The sequence below is a fragment of the Monodon monoceros genome, unplaced genomic scaffold (assembly GCF_005190385.1).
Source record: "Monodon monoceros isolate NGI ecotype Baffin Bay Population unplaced genomic scaffold, NGI_Narwhal_1 Super_Scaffold_5, whole genome shotgun sequence".
NCBI lineage: Eukaryota > Metazoa > Chordata > Mammalia > Artiodactyla > Monodontidae > Monodon > Monodon monoceros.
In genome coordinates, this window is record NW_021703782.1 from 15,932,745 (window position 1) to 15,957,723 (window position 24,979).

General features: G+C 56.5%; 1 protein-coding gene across 2 annotated transcripts in view; it reads left to right on the forward strand.

The window, feature by feature from the left end:
• The first annotated feature begins 878 nt into the window (after positions 1-878).
• Positions 879-24,979, forward strand: part of GFRA2 (GDNF family receptor alpha 2) — a 93,634-nt gene continuing 69,533 nt past the window's right edge. The window contains exons 1-3 of one of the 2 annotated variants that reach the window (XM_029202964.1): positions 879-1,638; positions 6,718-7,032; positions 12,878-12,961. In XM_029202964.1, coding sequence (XP_029058797.1) covers positions 1,599-1,638; positions 6,718-7,032; positions 12,878-12,961 — 439 coding nt within the window. In that variant the 5' untranslated portion in view covers positions 879-1,598. The remainder of the gene's footprint in view (positions 1,639-6,717; positions 7,033-12,877; positions 12,962-24,979) is intronic. The other variant, XM_029202965.1, reaches the window with a different exon arrangement.

Genomic DNA, 24,979 nt, shown 5'->3' on the forward strand with positions numbered 1-24,979 from the left:
GGCTCGGCAGACTTCTTCCCGCACCGGAGGAGGGAGACAAGTGGGGAAGGGCAGTCTCGAAGGGCTGCGACGCTGGGGCGTATAGGGGGCGAGCGCGCCGCGGGCGTGCGGGGAAAGTTCTCGAGCTCCGCGCGGAGAGCACACGTGTATGCGTACGCGGGGCTCGACCGGGGCAGGCAGGCTGCGCGGGGACGCTGGGGGCTGGCTCCGGAGGGGATCCTTCTTCTCCCTAGCACCTTCGGGAAGACGCTCTGCCTCGGCTCGCTGGCCGAAGGACGCATCCGCCCGCGGATAGCGCAGCCCCCTGCCCAGACCCTAGCCACCAAGCAGGGTGTTTTTTCTAGCGCTCTTCTCCCCACGGCCCCGGGATGGCTCGGGCGCCCGGCACTCTACGCCCTTGGGCCTCCGCTGAGCCTCCCCAGGCCTCAGTGAGCCGGTGGCCGGGGCGCGGGCGCGGGGGCCGTGGGGGAATTGGCGCGCGGCGGGGGAGGAGGAGGGTGCGGAGGCTTTGGTGGGTTTGGGTTGGAGCCCGAGCCTTTGCCGGGGGAGCCGGTCAGTTTCCGGCAAGGCTGCAGGTCAATCCGGGGAAGGGCGGGCGGCAGACCAGAGGGAGACAGCGGCGGAGCTCTCCTCTCGGCCCACGTTCCCCGGCGCCACCGCCACCACCTTGTCGCCGCCGCCGCCGCTGCAGAGTGTCGCTGCTCCGCTGTGCGCCCGCGCCTCGCGCCGCCAGCGCCTGGGAGCCCGAGCGCCGAGCCCCGGGCGGAGGAGAGGGGCTTGGGTGCGACAGCCCCGGCTTAAGGAGCCGAGAAGGGGGAAGGGGGCGGGCGGAGGGAGGAGCAGGGAGAGGGAGAAGGGGGAGGGAGAGGAGAGCGAGGGAGAGCCGGAGAGAGCGGGAGCAAAGAGCGAGAGCTGGGGAGAGGAGAGGGAGAGGAGAGAGAAAGACACGCGCACGCAGAGACACACGGTCACTGGAATTATATTAGAAAAAAGTGACACGAGCAAGGGTTAGCGGGAGAAGATTTTTAAAAATCTTTCCGTCGTCTTGTGAGAAAGAAGCGACTCCGGTCTCTGGTCCTCGAAGCTCCCGCTGGTTTGTTCCTAGGCGCTTACACCCGTCGGTGGATTTCTTTCTTATTTGCGCTTTATTCTGACCCCCACCCTCGCCGCTTCCTTCCAGCCCTTCGCTCTCAGATCGCTTCTCCCCCACCTCCCCAGTCCCCTCCCGGGAAGCGCAGGGGAATCGGACCCGTGGGGACTCGCGCCTTCCCGGATGAGCTGAGGGGAGGGCAGACTTGAGGACCGGCTGTCGGCTTGGAAAGCAGACATACATCCGAATACGTGTATATTTGATTTTAGTGCGCAAGGGGGGCGTCGAGAGGCCGCCCACCGCCCTCCGTTCCACTACCCCCTCCAGCCAGAGGCGAGAATCGCAGGACTCAGGATCTTCATCGGGTGGACTAGCTGGGATCTCCGCATTGGATTTGGGGCTGATTATCACTGCTTGGCTATTATTATTATTATTATTGTTGTTATTTTTTAATCCAAGGGAGAAAGACTAAAAACAAAACAAAACAAAACTGTGGGATTTATTTAACATGATCTTGGCAAACGCCTTCTGCCTCTTCTTCTTTTTAGGTGAGTATCTGCGGGTGGCGAGGGCAGCGTGTCCGCCGGAGCCTCGGGGGCTACGCGGGCAGTGCGTTAGAGCGCTGGCGAGCAGCCGGGAACGCGGGGGGCGAGCGGGGCGCTGGCGAGGGACGGACCGGCGGGGCGAGCCGGGCCCGGGCGTAGGGGAACCGAGCAGGGCCGGCGGCAAGGATGCGGGCGGAGAGACGGGAGCCGCGGCTGGCTGGTTACGCGGGGGATTGGCAAGGAGACTTATAACACCCAGACCATCCCCGCGCACACGCACGCAGACACACACTCGCTCACTCACACGCAGTGATAGCGCTCATTTCCCTCAAAATAATGGGTTCAAATTGCGGCAACTTAAGGAAAAAAAATAAAATCCAACTCTTGATCTGGAAGAGAGAAGGGAGGGGAGAGGCTCAGTGTCGTGGAAAGGAAAATCGTGCCAGTCCCACCTTTCCCGGCGGTTCCCTGAGTCGATCGTGGTAGAGGACATGCGTTTCTCCAGGAGCTCCCGGTTGGACATCTGTGGGGGCAGCCCTGGCAGCCATCCCCCACCTGCCAATCAGCCTCTGGAAAATGCACCCCGCTTCCCACTCTCCGAACCCCTTCCTAGCGGCTCCACTCCCTGGAACACTTTTCAAGTTTCTCCCCACCGTTTGCCCTCCCTCCCGCCCAGACCCGAGCCAGGTGGGTGGGCGGGAGTGGAGTGTTTCTAGCCGCTGTTCAGTGCGTTCCCTTTGCCACCTCTGGGGCAGGGGACCCCATAGCTGGTGGGAAGAGATGGGAGGGAGGCCAAAGTTTGCATCCTTGGGTGAAGAAGGAGAGGGGTGAGGGGAGAATCCTGGACTGAACAAAGACCACTGATCATTCTGTAAGCCCACTCCCCTAAGGGCAGCGAGCAGGGGCTGCCTGGTGCCCCTGAACCCCGGCAGTGTCTTTTGCACCCCGATTTACCAACTCCCCATCCCCTTTTTACGCTACACAAAATCTCAGCTGCTTGGGAAACAGGGGTATAGAGGGAGCATTCTTGGGGGTGAAGAAAAGTGGGTGTTTGCAAGGCTGTGTGCTAACCAGGAGTCCTAGGCAAGGCTGCTGCCCCAGTAGGTGCTCCAGAGAGGGAACAGGCTAACGGTATGTGTGTGTGTGTGTGTGTGTGTGTGTGTGTGTGTGTGTGTGTGCGCGCGCGCGCACTCTCTGAAGGAGCACACATCTGCTTCACTGTGGGTACTGCTCCTGCCACCCTGGGCTGCTGTGTAGCCAGCGGTGAGCCAGGTTGCCCAGATGGGTCACGAGGGCACCCTTTCCCTCCTGGAGGAGGGGAGAGGGGAAGGCCTGGGGAGGTAGGTGCAGATCCCGGAAACACTTGCTGGGGGGTGTCTAAGAAGTATTCTGACTAGGACGGGGGCTTCCAGTCCCATCGATGTTGGTTGGGGCCTGGGCCCTTTGCCAGTTCCCTCCTCTTCCCCCTCCCACAGGCATGAGTTCCCCAGGGGGCCAGGCTGAGCTCTAGGGTGTGGCCTTCACTGTCCAGCCTCCCGAGCCAGAGGTGGCTTTTCTCCGGGCAGCTTTCTCGGGGTGGGAGGGGCTGAGGGAGGAGGCTGGGTCGGTGCCCCTGGCCTACTGTGCTCCTGCGGCCTTTCCCGGCAATCCTCTCTCTCTGAAGGGGCTATTACGAAACCTGACCTTTTCTCCTACTGCTGGTTAAAAAACGCAGCTGTTTGGGGCCAAGAATGAGCAGGGCCAAGAAGAAAAGAAAATTGTATTTCAGGAAAAGCTGCCAGATTGCTTGCTCCTGAGCTGCGCACACCCTGGGCCGGCAGGTCTTCCAGATGTGGGCACCTTCTGAGGTCTCCGTCCCCCGGTGGAGGAGAGCAGTGCCGGCCTGTCAGTCACCTCCAGGCCCAGCCCCCCAGGCTGCAGGCAGGCTTGTCCCAGCTGAGGAGCCTGAGGAGAGACTCTTCTCCTGTGCATGTGTAGGGGGCCCGTTCAGAGATGTCCTCCCAGGTGTCTGTGACCCTAGTGTGTGGGGAGTTGAGAGCAGGAAAAGAGCAGGGTGCTGGTGGCGTCCTCTTTGGTCACAGCCTTTCAGTTCCCTTCCCGTGAGAAGCCCCTTTCCGAAGCTGGGGTGTGGGGTTAACTGAGTGACCACAGGGCATTGAAAGGCTCTGGGTTAGGCCAGTCGAGAACAAGGGATAGGTTGGTGCTAAGGACATTTCAGCACCAGGGCCCTTTCCTGGCAAGGAACCCATAGTTGGGAGTTCGTTGGAAATTCCACTTGGGGGAGAGGCTTTTCTGGAGCTTGAGAGGTGGTGGGCATTTTCAGTGGGGGGGGCGGGGTAGAGTGAAGCATGTTCCCAGGAGCAGGGGCCTTTGGTGTGCCCCTCCAATGTTCTAGTGAGGTCTGCGGCTGGAAAGGCCTTTCTGGCCCAGCCTGCCTGACCTCCAGTGTTGACAAGCTCAGGGAGAAAATGAGCTGGGGGTGGGGATCAGGGCTGGTCAGAGGGCCCACCTCTCACTGGCATTCTAGCTCTTGTGGGGCATTTGATGCACGAGGGTGGCTGTAGTTCTGTGTCTTTAAAAGCTCTTCTACATGTCTTTGCTTTCCTTGAGGGATCTGAGTTTTCTCCTGATCTAGAATTTGGAAACATCACCAGGATACCTTCCAACCTTTACTCTCCTAGAATTCTTGGACAAAGGCACCGAGTTGCCATGACTTCTTTCTCTGGCTGGGCTTGATTGGTTCTGGGGGTCATGACTCCGACTAGAAGAGTCAGGGAGTTTGGTCGGAAGATGCACCGGCCCTCCTACAGAGCATTTCCCTGCCTGGGAGCTGGCAGGATGAGGGAAGCCCAGGATTCTATAAGGATCACCCCTTGGGGCTCTAGACCTCACCTGTAGGGCAGGGAGGAAGGCTCCTTATTGCCCCAGTTCCCTAGGCTAAGGTCCTGACCTTTAAGCCTGGGCAGGATGCCCCTTTCTCATTTTACCTCTGACAGTGCAGCCTCAGGTGACGCCAACGGGGGAGGGGAGATGCCTGCTGGGATGCTGGGGTGAGCGGAGTCAGTGGAAGGCCCAGGGCTGGGCCGGTCTTGAGGCTCCAGCAGGCTGGCTACCTGGCTGGCTAGGTGGGGCAGCAGGTACCAGTGAGGCTGGGTCAACACAGCTGCTCCTGGGTGGCCCAGATACAGCCGAGTCCTGCTCAGAGACCCAGGAATTTGCTGAAGCCGTGCAGTAAAGCTGCTTCCTGGGCTCGGGCGGAGGACACTTCTCCACCCACACCTGGGCAGATGCCCCACTGTCCATGACAACATTCCATGCTGGTTTCTTCAATGGTCTTGTCCCAGCCTGGCCACAGCCTTCAGCTCCTCCTGTCCCGAGGCAGAGGTGTGGTCAGGAGGAGAAGGGAAGTCTTTTGCTCTGGACCCTGAGGGCTTCTCCAACCCAGGCCCACCCCTTGCTCTCCTAGTGGGGCAGGCCTGGCCCTCCAGGAGCCCATTCCTTGATTCCTTTCCCCTCGGCACTCAGTCGGGAGTGACAGGCTCGCTGTGCAGAACTCTGCCTCTAGGTGTCGCTGTCTTCCTGTGGTAGCTGCCCCCTGAGCCGGGCCTCCTTGGGGAAAGGAATGAGAAGTGGCGGTTCTGGGTAGAGATGGAGGGGATTCTGTGGGATTGGGGACAGGGGGTGGGGATGGGGGACTTCTCCCTAGGATCTTTTTATGTTTTGGGGCAGGATGGAGTGGAGGAAACCCCCCCAGATCACTCCTTGGGTCTTGGAAAAGCCAGTGTTGGCTTTGGGCCATGGTATGGTTTTCTGTGGGGCAGGATCTGAGTGAGGGGCTTGGAGAGGACCCGGAGACCGGGAGGAGGTCTGTGTCCAGAGGAAGCCGTTCTGGGAGCTTGCTTTTGAAAGGACCAAGCGGCCCTTTCTTTCCCTGCCCTTCCCCTCCGAATCTCCTTACTTGACCTCTTCCCTTCCGAGGACCGTGGGTTTGGACACTTGAGGCCGTGGATGAGGAGGGTGGACTGATTCCTGCTTGTTCATCGTTGGGGAGGCGAGGGGCTGTGTGCGAGGCCAGGGCCAGTTTGCAGTTGACTTGTTATTTGGCTTCTGGAAAGAAGAAAAAAAAGGGGAGACAGAGGGGAGAGGGTTTCAGGGGAGGGTGGGGAGGAGAGGAAAGAAAGAGAAAAAGAAATAGGGGAGAGAAAGGGAGAGAGACAGCCCGATGGAGAGAGGGAGAGAGGGAGGTGTGTGTGGGTGGGAGGTGTGGTGGGATGGAGTTGCTGGGTCTGCAGCATTTTCTTTGGTGGGGCCTGGGGTGGAACTTGTCCGCAGGGTACGTTTTCTGTCTCTGGCTGCACTGTGGGACAGGAAGTTGTGGAGGGCTGAGCCCCCCTGGAGGAGCGTCTCCTTCTGGGCTCAGACCATGGGGTCATGCTTGTCTCCTCCTGTCTCCTCGGAAAGTCTGGGGACTCAGAATGGGTAGACTGGGGGGTTAGAGGGGCCTTTTCGGCCTGCGTGTGACCTTGAGTTGTCATCTCCCTTCTTTGGGCCTCAGTTTCCCCAGGGTAGAATGCAGGGGTTGACTCCGGCCTCTAAGAGGCTGTGGTGGATGGACCTCTGGCTGGACCCAAGGTTGCTGGGAGGAGGTCTGGGTGCTCTGAAAGTGAGATGCCCCCTCGGCCCACCCCAGGAGGCCCTGCAGCCGCCAGCTCTCTGCTGAGGCTGTGGCGTCCTTCTCTGGCTTCCTGGCATCTTAGACTGTCTGTGGTCTTGCTGGGGCCTCTGGCTTTTCTGTGCTCCTGGGCCCAGGGCCACGGAGTGGAACCAGAAGAGAGTCTGGTAGGACCAGGGCAGAGGGCAGCTTTTCTCCTCTGGGTCTGAGAAGAGCTGCTGGACTCTTGGGACCCTTTAGCAGCCCTTCCTCCGACCTAATGTCTGTTGGGGAAGGCAGCCTTGAGTCGGCCTTGCTGTGCCGAGTAGAATGGGTGTGACTTTCCCAGAAGGGCCCAAGCCCCCAGGCCTGCCTCTGGGGTCGGAGACTGCGGCCCTCATTCGTGCTTGTCTTCCCTCCCCACCACCCAGACGAGACCCTCCGCTCTTTGGCCAGCCCTTCCTCCCCCCAGGGCCCCGAGCTTCACGGCTGGCGCCCCCCAGTGGACTGTGTCCGGGCCAATGAGCTGTGCGCGGCCGAATCCAACTGCAGCTCCCGCTACCGCACGCTGCGCCAGTGCCTGGCCGGCCGGGACCGCAACACCATGCTGGCCAACAAGGAGTGCCAGGCGGCCCTGGAGGTGCTGCAGGAGAGCCCGCTGTACGACTGCCGCTGCAAGCGGGGCATGAAGAAGGAGCTGCAGTGCTTGCAGATCTACTGGAGCATCCACCTGGGGCTGACCGAGGGTAAGTCCGCCCGCCTCGATGGGAGGCACGCTGGGGATGGGGTGATGGGAGGGCCTCCTGGGGCCCAGGTTCAGCGGGAGGGCCTGGTAACGGCGCAGAGTGGCCACAGCGCTCTCTCTCTCTCCACCTTCCAGGGAACCTAGAACCCAGAGCAGGTAGCTGCCCAGCCTAGGAGGGCAGCTGTTGTTGGAGAGACAGACGAAGGAGGAGGTGGGGAGGAGAGACGGTGGGGTGGTGGGAGGGGAAGTGAACCGGGGCTGGTTGGACGGCCGTGTGCAGTGGTGACGAGAGAAGGTGAGGCAAGGGTACCCAGGTGGATGGACAAGTGGGGACAGAGGAGTGAGAAGGGGTAGGCGGCGTGAAGGTGGAGCTGTGAGGTCTGCACGAGAGCAAACCAGCCCTTGCCGCTCCCTGCTGCCCCCCTCCTGTCTTCCTGCTCCCAGGAGCCCTGCCCTTCAGGTGGCTTCCTGACCCCGGGCCTGGCCTAGGCACCTTCAACAGAGCTCTGAGCGGCGTGAAGGCAGCAGGTCCCACAGCCCTGGGCAAGCCCGCCTCCAAGGCCCAAGGCAGAACCTGTAAGCCTTTCGCCGGACAGCCACCTTCCCCATTTCCTCCCCCTCCAGACTGGGGTGTGGAGGATTTGCTGGCCACCGGGGTCAGGCATTCACTTATTAATTCAGCAACTGTTTATCGAGAGTTTACCAGCTGCTAGGCATTGTGGCAACAGTTGAGAACAGCTGAGGAGGCCTCTGCCTTCGTGGAGCTCATGGTCGGGGGGGATGCAGAGAAGTTACTTGGTGACAGTTATCTGTTATTTGGTGATGTGAGTGGAAAGCACTGGGTGCTGTGGCATCACTGAGCAGGGGCATCAAACCCCTTCTTACAAAATCTAAACCGCCTTCCTGGAAGAGGCAGCCTCCAAGCTGAGATTCAAGAATGAGCTGCAGTTACCTGGTGAAGGTGTATGGGGAGAGTATGGGAGGTGGAGAGAGAGCTTGGGCAAAGGCCTGCGGGTAACTCAGGTTAGTGGAACTCGCTTACAGACCTTCAGGTAACTCAGTGTGGTAGAGGCGGGTGGAAGTGGGGATGGGGGAGGAGAGATGGGAGGGGTACGGACCTGGTGGGCAGCACCCCTGGAAGGTTTTACACGATGGATATGTGCTTCAGGACAAAGTTCATGTGGTTCCAATGAAGAGAGTAGATTGGAGAGACTGTTTGGAGGCCACTGCTGTGATACAGGCCAGGAATGATGGTGGCTGAATGAGGACAGTGGCAGGAAAGAAGGATCTAAGAGCTGTCCAGGAGGTAGAATCAACAGGTCTTGGTGAAGGGTCAGAGGAGTCAGGAGGGCCCCCAGTTTTCGGTCTTGGGCAGCTGGGTGGGTGATGTGGCTGATCACAGTGAAGTTCTTGAGTGGGGGGAGGGCTGGGAGATGTGAATTTGTTCTGGGGTGTGTGCCTCTCATCGGCCCCGCCCTACAGACAGCTGGGCACGCAGGGCTGGGGGTCACGTGAGGAAGAGCGACTGGACATAGGGATTTAGAAGTCACCAGCAGACTGCAGGTGGTAACTGGGGCCGAGGGAGTGGGTGCAGTCACATTGGGAGGAGGTCAGGGACAGAGCCCCCAGGACCACTGCCATTTAAAGATGGGCTGCAAGGATGACTAAGGAGGCTCTGGGGGTGAGGTAAGAGGGACAGTAGGATACCTCGGGAGGGGCTCACTCTCAGAGGAAGGAGGGTCACCAGCCTCTAAGACTTTAGGCCCAGCAGGAGAGGGGTTTTCGGAAAAGGTCCCTGATGCCCTTGGGGTGAGCGCCTTAGGTGGCTGCTGGGAGCAGAAGCCTGCTTAGGGGTTGCCTGGGAGCTGGGGAGAGGGGAGTGATGACTGTGGCCAACTTCTTGAATTTTGGTGTGAAGATGGGAGAAGAACAAAGGATGACTTTTTTTTTCAAAGATGCGAGAGAGTCGAGCAGTTTAAATTCTAAGGTAGGATAGTAGTGATGGAGAGGCTGAGGTGAAGAAGAGAGAGGGGTGCTCTGTGGATCTGTGCCCTTGGGGGAGGGGAGGCGTCAGCCTAGGATCTGAGGGGCAACACCGCCTCCAGCTGTTGGAGGGGGAGGAGGAAACTGGGCCCAGGGATGGGGCCTGGATATCGAGAGCTTCCTGAGCAGTGGCCCCGAGGGTTCAAATGTGCGCTGAAAATAGGAATAAGTGGGCATGGAATTATTAATAGTATTACCACCATTAGTAACAAAGTAATTCCTCATGAATCGGGTGGTCACTTCTTCCGTTGCTAGCAATGCTGGAGTCCTAGAACTAGAAGTTAGCAAAGGGAGGGAGCCGGCCACAGAGACGGGCACTCTGTTCTCCATGAGACAGGGAGCCGTGTCCCCGCCCGCCACACCAGCTGACTCCGTGCCCAGAACATTAAAGACCCCGATTCAGCCAGCTGGGTTCTTTAGGTTTTTGCTTTCTTTCCGACAGCCTTCAGTTTCAACCTGAGGGGGATTGGGCAGAAGGTGGGTGGGCTTGCTGTGGGTGCAGGATGGACAGGAAAGGGATGGAAGAGCTGCCGGCTAGAGAGTTGGGCGGGCCGCCTGAGAACCTTCCAATCGGACTGGCTCCGTGGGCACCGCATCAGGGCTCCGGGGACCTTGCTCGGAGCCGGGATGATGAGGCAGTTTGATGATAACAAGAAGCATAATGTGTATTTTATGCTGCCTCCTGCTGTGTCTTCAAGGCCCTTTCAACCCAGGAGGGCCTGACTGTAAACTCTCCCCGTTCCAAGGCTTGAGATGGCTTGTTGGTTCCTTTACTCAACAAACATCTGTTAAGCACCTACTGTGTGCTTCAGAGGGTGAAAGCACTGGGGAAGCCGTGGTCCCTGTGCTGGCGTATACTGGCTGGGGGACACTTCCCCTGGTCCCACTCTAGAAAAGCAGACCCCTGCTTTTCTCCTTCCTCAGAGCCCTGGCCCCCACCCCTTGCAGATTGCACAGTCCCCTCCCCCTGGGTCTTGGGGCTAGAGGTGGTTTCCATCCAGGGCTGACCGGAGGAACCCAGAGGCTTTTTAACAGCAGGTGGTGTTCCTCTGAGGGACAGGATCATCCTGAGAGGGGGCTATTCCTGGTGTGGGGTGAGTGGTCTCCTGGGGAGGCTACAGGCACACCCTCCCTATTCCTTAAGACTCTTAATAACTTGGCTTGGGCCGGGGTGGGGGGATCACGGAGAGGAGAGACCCATGTGGGTTTGCACTTAGATTCTGGCTTCTCCTGCTGCGATTCCCCGGAGACTCGGCTTCACCTTCTGCCTCTACCTGAGTCTGAGCTCGCTGTGCAGACTGAGGCTCTCAGCGTGTGGGCAGAGCTGGCGGTGGCAGGATTGTGGCCTCTGCCAAGCTCCTAGACAGTCCCAACCGCAAAGGGCCTCGGGATCATTCTGGCGGGGAAGCTGAGATGCAGGGAGGCGAGTCGGGGGCTTCCCAGGGCACACAGCAAGCAGCTGGTGGGACCAGGCCCCCGACTCCTTATCCGGACCCCTTTCCACTGCCCTGGGGGAGAGCTGTGGCCTTGGGCCCATCTTCCCCTCTGCCATCACCACCCCCGTAACCACCAGTATTTACACGGTGGGGCTGTCACTGTTGGCTGCACAGGGGACCAGGCTTCTTGCCTTCTCCAAAGGTGATGCTGAAGTTCAGGGTCATCCTGGTCCTGCAAACGTGAAGCGCCGAGGCCTCTCCTACTTGTCATCTCCCAGGTCGTGGCCCTGGAATCTGACATCCTGGATTTGGCTTCAGTCTGGCTGCCAGGCAGGTCTCGGGTTTCCTGCTGGTGAATTCCGCTGCAGGAGCAGGAGATGGAAGTTGAGTTAAATAGGACGGGCCCCTCCCACGCGGTCATGGAAGAGGCTCTCTTCCCCCAGAGATCCATCCCCTGTCCCCTCCTAGTCAATCGTACTAGCCATACCCAGGCACGGTGCTATGCCAGATGCTATAGGGACAGACAGACCCTGCTCTGGGGGAGCAGTCCAGCCCACAGAAGGTTGCTCTGTGAAAAGTTAAGCCACAGTAGTACTTGTTTAAGAACAATTTGGTTTCAATAACACTTTTTATTTTTGGAGACAGTATTCATAATGGTTAAGAACTTGGACTCTGGAGCCAACTTCCTGGGTTTGAAACCAGGCTCTGCCACTTACCAGCTGTGTGACCTCAAGCAAGTACCTCAGTGTCTCTGTGCCCCAGTTCCTTATCAGTAAACTAGGGAGAATAATAGTGCCTACCCCCTAGAGAAATTAAGAGGATTAAGTGAGTTAGTACATCTGAAGCGCTTCTAATAGTGCTGGCACAAAGGCAGCACGATGCAACATCATCTTTATTACAAAAGTGCTTCCTAAACGCTTGTGCTGTTTGGCTGCCGCAGAGAGCATGGCTGGTAACCCCACCACAGGGAGTTTCTCCAGTGCCGGTGGGTAGAGTGGAGGATGCTGAGATCATGCAGGCCTGCCAGGACCCTGCATGCCCCGGGGGTAGGTGGGATCGGAGACAGCCCTGAAGGAAAGGGTAACCTTTGGATTAGGTCCGTTGGCCGGTACCAGTGGGCACCCCCTGTGCGTAAGGTGCCCTGTGTGCTGGGTGTGGCAGGGCCCAAGGTGCTCCTGTGAGGTACAGTGAAGGGCGGGGCTGCTTCTCCAGGGGGCGTGCTCTTCCTCCACGTCCTCTGGGGGGTCTGTACCCTTCTCTGGGGGGTCTGCCTGGTATAGCAGACAGATGCCTGGTCCGTGGACCAGCGGAGGGCTGGTTAAGCCTTGAGGGCTAGCCTGAGGGTGACTTTGGGGGCCTGGCTGAACGAGCCCCTTGCAAGCAGATTCCAAGGCTCCTCTTCTGGGGGCCGGCTCCTTCCTGCAGGTGGCCCCCAGTGGTGCTGCCCCACGTGCTGCTCTTTAGGTGGGGGTACTTGCCCGTGGCGCTGGGTCCCGGGTGGACGGGAAATCAGTGTGTGAGGCTGTGGGCATCATCTATCTCCCCCGCCCGCTCAACACACGCACACACAGCCTGAGTGATTATCCATTGATTTCTCCTCGCCGTCATGTCTCAAGAGGATACTTCCTTTGCTGCCGAGGCATTGGCAGAGGGGGCTGGAGTCCCGCTGAGGTGGTGGTGGGTCTCCAGGGCAGCCTTGTGTCATTTATCTCCTGTCACTCGCTTGCTTGTCTGTTCCCCGAGCCTCTGGTGCACCCCGGAGCCTGGAGGAGAGGGCTGAGAAGCAGCAGGTGGAGGGGAAGACGGGTCGGGAGTCAGTCAAGACAGGAGCCGCAGTCAGACCTCCACCCAGCGGACCTTCAGCCAGTCAGATTCTCCTGGTGGCATGGTGGGAAGCAAAGGGGAAATCCTGTCCCCTTAAGTCTGGGCAGAGCCAGCCTGGTGTGATGGGAGAGAATGCTGGTGTGAGGCTGGAGTCCAGCTCAAGCTCCGCCATGAGTAGCTGTGTGATCTCAGGCAGGTTGCTTCGCCTCTCTGGGCCACCTCAGAGCCCTCCCCTGTGAAATGAGGAAGTTGTACTCAATGACTGTGGAGGGTCCTTTGGCTTCAGATCCTGGGATTTGTACCTGGCCTTCCACAGGGTTCCAGCTCCCCTGTGCCTTCTTTCCAGAAGCATTCGGAAGTCCTTAGAAGAGGCCGGGACATGCAGAGAGGTCACGAGGGAGATGTAGTAGGCAGTTCTGACCTGCGCTGGTTGGAGAGAAGTACCTTGCTCATGTGAAATGTGCAGCATTTCATTCCTAACCCGCCCTGTGCAGCACTTTGGACGGGATGTGAGCCTGGGCCTGACACGGTTCTCTCTTCTAGGTGAGGAGTTTTATGAAGCCTCACCCTACGAGCCAGTGACCGCCCGCCTCTCGGACATCTTCAGGCTTGCTTCAATCTTCTCAGGTGAGTGGGCTCATCCCGGGCCTCGCCAGACCTGCTCCGGTCCCCGTGGGTTGTGGATCAGGCCTCGGGGCTTGGCTCAGGTGTCGGCTTGCCAGCAGGTCCCTGAACGCCTCTGAGCCTGGGGTCTTCATCTGTAAAGAGGGAACCGTAACACCCACCCACAAGGTTGTGTGTGGCATAAAGCATTTAGGGAATTGCCTAGAATGAGCTTGCCGTGCAGCAGATCTTGAATCTGAAACGTGGTATTGCTCTCCCATTTCGTCACCTGTCCTGCCTGGCTGGGTCCTTTCCAGCTGTTCTACTCTGGGCAAGTTACTCGACCTCTCTATGCCTCAGTCTCCTCTCTGGTGCAGAGGGGAGAGTACCTACCTCGTTGGATGGTCATGAGGTCAGAGTGAACCAACGGCTGCCCAGGGCTCAGCATGCTGCCGAGTGCATGGGAGCCATTAGCCGTGGTTGTCGGCGTTCCTATCATCATCGTGCATTCTGCTCTGAAATTCCCCTCTCCCCTGGGGGCTCTGCTTCTTGAATCCCGCTGAGGAGAACCTCTGCTCTCTGGCCACTCCTGCCTTGGCCTGCCTGGGGAGTGAGAAGACCCATCTGAGCTCTAGCTTTGCTTGCCGTGGTCTGTGTATAGGAGCCCAGTGAGTTTTTTGGTTCTTTCTTCTTGGCCTTGTTCCCTCTGGCCTTTGGGTGACCCAGGTGACCCAGGGCAGCCTGCCCCTGCTCGGACACTAGAGAGGACCTTCCGGTTTTGGGAACTCTTAGGGCTGGGATGAGCTTCCTGGAGTCACCAGTGCTGCTTAAAGGGGGCCAGGGTGGGCTTGCTCACGGGCCCCAGGCCTCAGGCTTCCAGGCACTTTGTGGCAATATGTAAAACCTTCCGAAGTTTCTTTTGCTCTAAGCCAGGGTTTCTCAACAGCAACATTATCGACATTGACCTGGGTAATTCTCTCCGTGGCAGGAGCCGTCCTGTGCACAGTAAGGTGTTTAGCAGCATCCCTGGCCTCTACCTACTGGACACTAGTAGCAGTCCCCCAAGATGTGACAACCCAGTGTGTCTCCAGACACTGCCAAATGTCCCCTGGGGGCACAGCTGCTGCCAGTTGAGGAGAACTACTCTAGACTGTGAAATGAAAGATTCTGCAGTGAGACCCTAAGCCCTTTCAAATGAAGAACTCTGTAGGACAATGTTTCTCAAACTTTTTCTTTGTCTTCATTGTTGCCCCTCTAAGGAGAAAAGTTAATTCTCTCTAACTAGAGAAATACTGTCTTAGTCTGCTTGGGCTGCCATAACAAAATACCGTAGACTGGATGGCTTAAATGACAGAAGTCTATTATCTCACTGTTCTGGAGTCCAAGATCAAGGTCTGGCAGGTTTGATTTCTGGTGAGGGCTCTCTTCCTGGTTTGCAGACATCAGCCTTCTCATGGTGTCCTCACAGGGTAGGGGCGGGAATGGGTGGGAATGGGTGGGAAGGAAGTGGGGGATTGGAGTGGGGAGATAGAAGAGAGAGAAGAGAGAGGGGCGTGGAGAGAGAGAGAGAGAGAGAGAGAGAGAGAAAGGTCTCTTCCTCTTCTTATAAGGACACTAGTCCTACTGGATTATGGCTCCACCCTTATGACCTCATTTAACCTTAATTACCTCCTAAAAGCCCTATCTTCAAATACAGTCACATTGGGGGTTTAGGGCTTCAGCATATGAGTTTGGGGAGGGGACACAATTTAGTCCATAGTAAATGCCAAGTATTAAAGTTTTGTCAGGTAGGGTTGAGTTTTGGAGGGCCACAAACCATTGTTATATCTACCTTTTTTTTGCCTACCCAGGAGCCCGTTTTTGCTCCCTTGGGGGTGATACCCTCCTCTCCCATTGAGAAAGCATGCTCTAAGGGATTGAGATAGGATGATGCACATGTGCTGGTGGGAGAAATCCTGGGCCCCATGAGAAGGGAGGCACTGGCCAAAGGGTGACCATCTGGACGTACCCTTGGGCCCTGGTGGTGGGCAGGGTTAGTGGTGGATGGTATGGTGACTTCGAAGATGGTCTGTGCATTGAGTGGCCTGCCCTGGGCTCTCGTCATCGTACCCCGCAGTGGGGTGATGGCCGAGGTTCCCATCCTGCCTCTGCCTGTGGCGCTGTGATGATGCAGTGACAAGCCTTGCCCATCCCACAGGGCTGAACTGGGTGATGGACTGACTGAGGCCCCTCCTAGCACAGACATTCTGATTCTCACATTTCCTGGTTAGTTTTGGGCTACTCCTTTTGAGACAGTGCTAGGGGGCTCCAGCAGATTGAGGAGGTGGTTTGCGCGTGGACGCTGTGATGGGGAAATCCCAGCGGCCCGACATACCCATTTCCCACCCTACCGTGGGCTCAGGTGCTACTGCCTGGGTGGGAGCCACTGGGTTTACCTCCAGTGAAGAAATGGCTTTGGCTTTTGCCCCCTGAAGGTTGAAGGTCAGAGGTCAGCACCTGAGCTCAGGCCCCTGCTGCTTCCTGGACTGACACTAAGTATCTTCCCGGCAGAAAATCTTTCCGTAATGGACTTGACACTCTGTGGGACAAAGATGTTGACAAGACAAATGAGGAGATTACTGGTCTGCAGCTCACTGAATCAGCATCCTTTACCTGCTGCTCAGATGGAACTGAGCCCCACACGACTGTAGATCCCTGGGCTCTGGAGACCACTCCCCACAGTGAGGGCAAGGCTCCCCCTCATTGCCCCTGCTGACCCCGCTCCACCCAGAGCAGCCCTCGAGTTGCTGCATGGGTGGCTCTATCTGGGGAAACTCTGGTACATAGCTGGGTGGGTAGGCCCTGACCCAGCCACCAAGAAACCAAGTGGGCCATGGTGGGGAGCACGCAGCTGAAAGAAGGCTGGATGGGGAGCCAGGACCCTGATTCCAGCTCATTCTCTGCCACAGATGAGCTGATGGTCTTGGGCAGGTCACTTCCCTGCTCTGGACCTTACATTTCTTTTCTGAAGAAGGAAGAGGTGAGCTTAGAGCAGCCTTTTCCCCATCGAGGCGCACAGACAACGGCAGTGTTGTTTGGTATCTAGGAAGAGCAGAGCAGCTTGGAGCTCTGGTGGTCACAGGCCCTTGCCTGGCTGCCCTGCGGGCTGAGGGGTCAATATCTAGGCACATGTATCACCCACCTGTGGCTCGCTGCCTGGGAAAGCCTGGTCTGGGGGACCCCAGATCCTGCACTGATGCTCCAGGATGATAGCAATCTGCCCTGCAGGATTGTATGGAGTCCCTCCCCACTTCTACACACTTACATGTGGCTATATGATGTTCCCCCCCGCCATCTCTGTGTGGAGAGGCTGCGGTGTGGGCCATGGAGCCTCCTCTAGGTCGCATTATCCCCATTCGGGGCCCAGGGACTTGGAGAAGGGTGCTCTTGTATCTTTGGGGCCGAGTTGCTACCATCTGAGAATTCGGGGCCTCCTGGAACGTGTTTTCTTCTTTCCCGCTGGCCTGCTCTCTCTGTTGGGCTTCTTTGAAAGCCCAGCTGGGATTCTGTTGGCAAAGAAAGCTGCCGGGACTCCCCCAACACTCTCTGATGCTGAGGCCCTGGGGGAAGGGCAAGTCCTCCCCTCTTGTCTGCTTAGTTCAGAGACAGGCGCTGGGATCAGTGACTGGGTCTGGGATTCCTGGTGTCCAGTTAATCCCAAGTCCAAGGCCAGGAGGGGAGCAGTCTGACTCTGCCCTGAACAGTGGGGACAGGGTTGTTGGAGGGATCCAGATGTCCTGCCCTAGCCTTGTAGACGGGAAGGGAGATTTCACGGAGAAGAAATGAAGTTTGTAATGAGGTTTGTCCTGTTTCTAGCAATTTAAACTGCCCTTGGAAACAGGAAACGGAGTGTTTCTGGAGGCCTTGTTGGCCCTTTTTGAGCTATAGTGCCGACATTTGTAAAATGAGAAGGGGATGGCTACTGGTCTGGTCGATACAGAGGAGTCCATGAGGATGGATGCAGGCAAAGTGACAGCCATCCTCTCTGCCGAGGATGCTCCTCTAGAGGGGTCCCTTGGGTGGAGTCCCTCCCTCCCCAAGCGCCTGTGACCCCGTGAATACTGAATCCCAGCTGGTCCCATCTGGGAGGCAGGAGAGGATGGAACAAAGTGGAGAGAGGAGAGAAAGGCTTCTTAGGGAAAGAAGAGATGGTTCAGGCAGAGAGAGGTTGTGAGGGGTGATGCGGACAGTGAGGGAAGGGAACTGCTCCATCCACGTGGGGTGAAACCATCAGAGTGAGGATGAAAGGCCTGGGAGGGCCAGAGAGTGGTTTCCCTCGCCGCTGGGCTGTGTGTCAGGGACCGGGAGAAGCGGCAGGCAGGTGGTGTGGGCCGGGCTGTCAGCGAGCGCTGCCTCTGCATTTCTGGTGAGGCTGGGGGCCTCCGGGGCCTTGGGCATCCGATGCAGGCATTGGAGATACATGGGTATGGAGCATATTTATGCAAACACGTCTTGTCTTTTCTATAGCTGGAGGGGAACTTGGAGATCATCTAAGCTCACCCCTTACCTGACAAAAAGGGAAACTGAGGCCCCAAGGGAAGGGATGGACTAGACCGGGATTCAGCCCTGCTTCTGTCCCTGCCCAGTGCGTACCTCAGGCAGGGGCCTCACCTCTAAGCCCGGGTTTCTTCTTACACAACACGGGACTGATAGCAAAACCTACCTGCTCGGGTTTTGTAAGGACTAAATGAGAAATTGCAGGTAGGTGCCTGGTCCAGTACCTGGCACGTTGCACTAAAACACGTAGCTTCTTAGAACTGACTGTGGAGTGATTTCTCCAAAGGCCATTGGCCAGCTGGGGTAGGGCCGGCCTGGAGCCTGCATCCGGGAGATGGTTGCATGGCTTTTGGTGACGTGAGGCTGCCTTCCACCCATGTTAGTGCTGGGTGGGGGCTGCAGTGGGAGGTGACGGGGCGATTTGCAGGGGACAGTAGGTCCCTGGGGCTACTGCTGAGCCTCTGTGGCCTTAGCTGCATTGTGACTGGGTGGGGACACAGGGAGGCTGGCGAGAGGCCTGGGCTTGGGCCTTTTGTTGGAGGAAGAAGGGATGGGTGGCGACAGCCTCAGTTGGCCGCAAGCCTCTGGGGTGGGTCATCTTGCTTGGATGGAGCCAGGAGAGGCCCGGGGATGTTCTAGTTGGAGGCTCCAGTGGTCCCCTTTTTGGGGGATCAGGAGAGGAGGGAACCCTACCCCTGCCAAGAAGCCTTGCAGATGGCCCCTGAGGGACACCACCCTCCCACTCTGTGCCCTTGCACTTGGCTCTTATTACAGCGCTCACCCTCTGATTGTGGGCGTTGGTCTCTGTGTCACTGCACCCACGCCTCTCTCTGTGTTCCCCTGGGTGTCTAGTGCTGTGCTGTGCTCCTGACCCCATCCGTGGAGGCTCCTGGACTAGAGGGCGGTTGTGGACTTGGAGGCCTGCTGGTCCTAGTTTGAATCCTGGTCCTGCCCTACCAGCTGGTTGACCACAGGGTGGGTCATTTGACTCCGAACCTCATTTTTCTCATCTGTAAAATGGAGCCCTGTAAGGATGGGTGATGACGTGTGCACGGCTCCCCACAGGGTGCCGGAGCCCAGGAGCACCCTAGGTGGTGGCCACAGGTGATGCTGTCAGGGGCTGGGGGAGCTAGTGGTTTAGTGTGAGCTGTTAGCGCTGCACAAGGGAGGGTGGCTAAGAGGTCCAGGCAAGTCTGAGGCGTCCCGTGTGGGCCGCCTGTCAGGTGGCCCTGAGGTTTAGAGAAGGAAAGGAAAGCTCACGAGGGCTTCGTGGAAGAGGTAGGGCTGGGGCCGGGTCTCCGTGTGGCGCAGACGCTACCTAAGATGCTGCTTTGAAAGGCACCAGACCGTGTCCTTACTGGCTTGTGGGGCAGGCGGATACCACTTAGACGCCCACTGGGTGGTTTGTCAGTGGTGGTAGAGTAACCCTGAGAGCCCAAGGGAGGCAGCAATAGGCGGTGCCTGGGGAAAATCAGCAGAGTCTCGGAAGAGGAGAGACTGGGATCTGGGAACGACATTCCCAGCAGCATCATAGCATCATGGCTCGGAGGCCCCGCCAGGCTCAGCAGGAACCGCATACCTTCTGGGCCTGGTGGGCTCAGATGACAGTGACTAGAGACCTTGTGGCAGATGGGAGATTGGCGTCTCTGGGGTCTCCTCCCTTGGGACTCCTGCCCAGGAAGTCTCCGGGACAGAGCTCAGTGTGACAGCCTGGCTCTGGGGCTGGGTCTGTGGAGCGGGGCTGAGCTGCCCTTGGGTCGGGGAGGAGCTTATCCCTGGGCTCAAGAGTCAGTCCCCTGTGAAGGTTGCCTGAGTAGCCATGTAGGGGCCGGGAGAGGGTCGGGCTTGGCTTAACTCCGCTGGATGCCCAGGGAGCTCCCCTCCCTTCCCTGGCTCCGCTGAGGGGCTGCCGAGCCTTTGTGCCCCCGGCCCCTCCTTCCCTGGGGTTGCTGAGCAGAAGATGGCGAGCAAGGTCCAGCAGGTCAGCTGGTGCCTCTCAGAGACCCCACTCTGAGGCGGCCCCTGTGAGGAGGCGGTGGGGCTTTGGGGACAGAGGGCAGGGGAGGAGAGGAGGAAGCAGGCAGCCTGTCTCCCTGCCACCTGCATGGTGGCTCGGGCGATAAACTGCTTATCCTCAGGTTGTCTCCTTGAGCTGAATGCAGAAGCATGTTATTTAAATTTCAAAATCACATTCTTCTTCTAACAGCTGTCAGAGACTCTGAGTGTCAATGAAAATTGGGCCTTAGCTGCAGCTCTGTCACCTCTTACATCCCCCCGTTTCAGGGAGGAACTGTCTGATGGCCCAGGAGAGGGTGTGGGGCGGGAGGAGGGACTATGGGAACAGGGAGAAGTGGGGAGGGAGGGCCAGGTGACCCGTGACCCTGGCCGCGCTGGTCAGCAGTTGGGACCCACAGGAGGATGCCAGTTACTCCATCAGGGGCGCCAAGCGCTTCCCCTCTTCCCTTTCATTTCCTCTTCTCCGTGCCCCCCTCCCCAGGCTCCCCCAGCCAGGAGAAGGATTTGCTCGCAGAAGGCGTGAGCAGGGTGTCGGTGGCTTCATGTTTGGTTGTCTTCATGTCCAAGGAAGAAATTGCGATTAAAAAAAACAACAACAACCAGGAGAGAACAAAATTTAACCCCAAAGAGAGGCTTTTTAATGGTAGAAGTTCAGGTGCCACGGTTGCCCGCCTCACCCTGGCCCCACCCAACCCCGGCCCTGCCCCAGGCATGCTCCTCGGGCTTACCCTGAGCCATGCTCACCTTATTTATCTGGGTGGAAGGTAGGATTTGAGTAACTGTTCTGGGAATGCTCCTCCCAACCGATCTGTCAACGTGTTCTTTTTTTTTTTTTTTTAACATCTTTATTGGAGTATAATTGCTTTACAATGGTGTGTTAGTTTCTGCTGTATAACAAAGTGAATCAGCTATATGTATACATATATCCCCATATCCCCTCCCTCTTGCGTCTCCCTCCCACCCTCCCTATCCCACCCTCCCTATCCCACCCCTCTATGTGGTCACAAAGCACCGAGCTGATCTCCCTGTGCTATGCGGCTGCTTCCCACTAGCTATCTATTTTACAGTTGGTAGTGTATATATGTCCATGCCAATCTCTCACTTCATCCCAGCTAACCCTTCCCCCTCCCTGTGTCCTGAAGTCCATTCTCTACGTCTGCGTCTTTATTCCTGTCCTGCCCTGTCCCTAGGTTCTTCAAAACCTTTTTTTTTTTTTTTTAGATTCCATATATATGTGTTAGCATACGGTATTTATTTTTCTCTTTCTGTCAATGTGTTCTTATAAGCCCATGAGTGTGTAGAGAAAGGAACAGATCCGAATGGGGTCAAGTGTGTATGTGTGTGTAGTGTGTAGGTGGGGAGTATAAGTGTGTGTGGTACGTACATGGGTGGTATGTATGTGTGTGTGTGGTGTGTGTATGTGTGTGGTGTGTGTGTGTGGAGTGTTATATGTGTGTGTGGGGTGATGTGTGTGTGTGGTGTGTGTGTGTCAGGTGATGTGTGTTTATGGGTTTTTGGCAGTGGCCTCCTTCTGCATGTGGAGAGGGAAGGAAGGGAAGGAGGCAGGGATGGAGAGGCCTGAGTGGGAAAGTGGGGTGTGTGTGGCCCTTCCCTTGGGGAACAAGCGCTGCCCCCGGCCTCTTTCGGACCTCTTCGGGAAGCCCTGGGAACAGTGGTCAGGGTGAATCCTGAGGGATGGAAGGCCATCCTTCTGATCAACAAAAATTAGCAGACTGAACCTTATGTGTGTGTTTCTCGGCCTTCTGCAGCCTGGAGGTTATGTCATTGGACTCTGGACGCTTAGGTCCTCTCTCTGCAGAAACGGCGTGTGTGTGAGTCCATCCCTCGGATTCACGAGGCATCCCTTGCACGCCATCCCCTGATCTAGGTGCTCAGGATACCTCAGTGGACAAGACAGAGGAGTCTTGTTGCTCTAGTGGAGCTTACGTTCGATTAGCCTAAGACAGAAAAACCAAACAAGCCAACAACTACTCAAAAATAAAAAGTAAGATAGGGATGACTGCTAAGCCAGGATTAAAATAGCATGATGGGCAGAGGTGCCTGGTGGCTACTCTGGATTGGAAATGCCAAAGGATGACTCCCGGGAAGCATCCAGCCCTGGGAAGGCCTGGGAATGGCAGAGGGAACAGCTGGGGAAAGGTCCTTAGGTGGGGATGCGGGTGGTGGAGGGCGGGGCTTAGGGAAGGCCACAGGCTGGGACAGTGATGAGGTGGAGGTGATTTGGGAGGTGGCCACAGAGGAAGGCAGGGGCCAGATCCCTGAGATGCTGCAGGCGACTTAAGGAGTTTGGGTTTCTTTTTAAGAGTAATGAGAAACCTTTGAGGATTTTAGATACTAGAGTAGCACTGTGTGATTTATGTTTTGGAAAGGATTGCTCTTGTGCTGTGGGGGAGCGGATCAGGGGCCGGGAGAGTGGCTAAGAACTGTGACAGTGGTCCATTTCCTACGACGGCAGGAGAGGAGAGGACGCGAGGAGCTGGGATCTGTTGTGGGGCTGGAGTTAAGGATGACTCTGCTAATTTAGGCTTGAACACAATGGTGCCACTGTTTACTAGGATGGAGAAGATGAGGGAAGGAGCAGGCTGGGGGTGGGAGCTGAGCTCCAGTGTTCTCTTTCAACCACGTGGGTGTTGAGATGCTAGTTAGACCTCCACCTGGAAATGCCAGGTAGGCAGTCGGATGTAAGTCTGGAGCCCTGGGAGAGGTCAGGGTTGATATATAGGTTGAGAATCGTTAGCATATAGATGGTATGTACAGCCGTGGAACCATGAGGTCACCTAGGGAGAGTATAGACAGAGAGGGAGGCTGGGGCTCTTCACGCAGAGAGGAAGCGCTAGCAAAGGGGGCTGAGACCAGGGCCAGTGAGGAAAGGGGAGCCAAGTGGCGGGGTGGGTGGGTGGAGGGGAGCTCTGCAGGCAGGGAGACGAGTGTGGAAGGAGAGCCCCTGGGCGGGATGCTTGGGAAGAGGAGGAAGGGAGGACAGTGAGCTCGATGGGAGATCATTCTTGAGAGAGGGCAACGGGGAACGATGGGGTCTGTAGATGACAGTGCCAAGGAGGAGTAGGGAGTGGACTGGTGTCAGGAGTCCCACAGGAGGAGAAATGGCCCGGAAATGACCCTGCGGAGGAAGCAGGACTCCCACCACCTCTGGGCCTGGAGCTGCCCAATGGTCACTTCTTCCCAAATCAGTGTGCTAAATGACCAAATCTCTGATTTTACCAGATTTATGAATCTACCAAAACTTGTTTCCTTTCATCATTTGTAAAACTTTTAGAAATTCACATTTGAACATGGTTTTCATGGCTTCTGAAGATTCTTGCAAATGGTCTTCACTGCTGTGTTTTAAGATATATGCAGTTTTCTGGAATTTAAGCATCAGGAGTTGATGTAGACTTCTTAGAGCAATAAAGTATATTTCACAATCAGTAAAAAAATTTAGCTTACGATTGGTGCTTCCAGTCCTACCTTTATTCATGACAAAAAAAAAAAAGGCTGACGAAGGATTAAGGTGAACCACATCAATATGAAATGCCTCAATTTTGGTTTTTAATTGTTATAAATTCAGAATTAAAGCTGATAAGCCATTGTGGGAATTGGTATGAGAATGGTAAAAATCTTAAATATTAAAAAAAAAAATCACGCCAAGACTATATTTAAAAGGACAGAGAGCCTTCAAAAGTGGCTTACAAAGTCCCTTCAAACGTGAAATACTGAATGAAGTTTTAATTTTTAATTGCTAGAAACACAAAATCAAGACGCATATGCCTTTTGCGGAATTGGAGAAAATTCTGACAGTGCTTAAAATTTGTCAAAATATACAATGATATTCAAAAGCAATTGATTTTTTTTTTTTTTTTTTTTTTGCGGTATGCGGGCCTCTCACTGCTGTGGCCTCTCCCGTTGCGGAGCACAGGCTCCGGACGCGCAGGCTCAGTGGCCATGGCTCACGGGCCCAGCCGCTCCGTGGCATGTGGGATCTTCTGGGACCGGGGCATGAACCCGTGTCCCCTGCATTGGCAGGCGGACTCTCAAACACTGCACCACCAGGGAAGCCCAGCAATTGATTTTTTTTGAATTGATTTGCAGTGAATTTGCCATTCATCAAACTGACTTTTGGTGGGTTGGCCTGCTTCCAAAAATGCAGGGGCCCTGGAGAGCGCTGGGGTGGCCGCGTGCTATGTGGGGTGAAGGTGAGGGGAAAGTTCTGACAGAAAGTTGAGGACGTTAGGGAGCCTGGACTAAGACTGCTGGGGCCGGTTTGAGGAGGGCAGGCACCAGAGCAGTGGGGATAAGGGCTGGGCTCCCACTGGGTCCATGGGCCCTGAGTGACAGCAGAACCCTGGCAGGAGGGCATTTTGGGCTTGGCCGGTCATCTCTCGGGGAAGTTGAGCTTTCACCTTATGCTGGATGGCGTGGGGCTCCCGGCCACCAGCCACAGCTCCTGGTGGTGCGGGGGCCCAGAAGTGAGAAAGATCTTTGAGGTCCTGCTCTCTTAGGCTTCTTGGGTAAGCAGAGGGATCTCTGAAGCCCTTCTCTTGCTCACCGACAGGGAGACTGGGAACACTTTTGGCTCTTGGTATGTGATGCGCATGGCTGGAGTGACAGGCACATGGGACAGGCCAGTTCTATCAGGGCCGCGTGAAAACGGAGAGATGGAGGGGAGGGTTTTTCTAGCCAGGGAACACATTCTTTTAAAAAATATTTTTGTACAAATTTTAAAGGTTACTTTCCATTTACAGTTATTATATAATATTGGCTATATTCCCCATGTTGTACAATACATTCTTGAGCCTATCTTATAACCAATAGTTTGTACCTCCCACTCGCCACCCTTAAGAAAGGAGCCAGACCTGGGAGTGAAGCCACCTTCGCCACGCCAGCCTAACCCACGTGGAGATAAAGAATCTCCCAGCTGAGCCCTGCCCTGACCACACAAGGGTGAGATATAATAAATTGGTTGCTGTCTTGAGTCAGCAAGTGTTGGATATGTTGTACGACACAATAGAGAGTGAGTTTCAGGAGCTCCAATCCACCATCAGCTTCCAGCTTCCAGGTTCTTGGGATGCTCTGCCTCTTCTCCCTGCAACTGAAGATGAATGGAGTAAGGCTCCATCCCACCGCGTGGATTCTGCTGAGAATGTGCAAAGGCAGCACATCTTCTCTCCCCTCCGCTGCTGCTGGCGGCCCATGACTTAGGGGCAGAATCTCGACTTTACAAGCCAGGAGGATGCAATCAGTGGGAACGTCGGGGGCTTCCGGGCCCCCATCTCATATACGCTAACCTTCCCAGTGGGGCACTGGCCACCTGTAGGTGACTTTCACTGGGGGGCGGCGGGGAGACCAGAGAGAAGGAGGCTACCAATTGAGAGGGTGATTGTGCCGGGCATGGAAATAGGTGTAAAGAATAGAAAAGCATTTCTTAGGGCTTCCCTGGTGGCGCAGTGGTTAAGAATCCTTCTGCCAACGCAG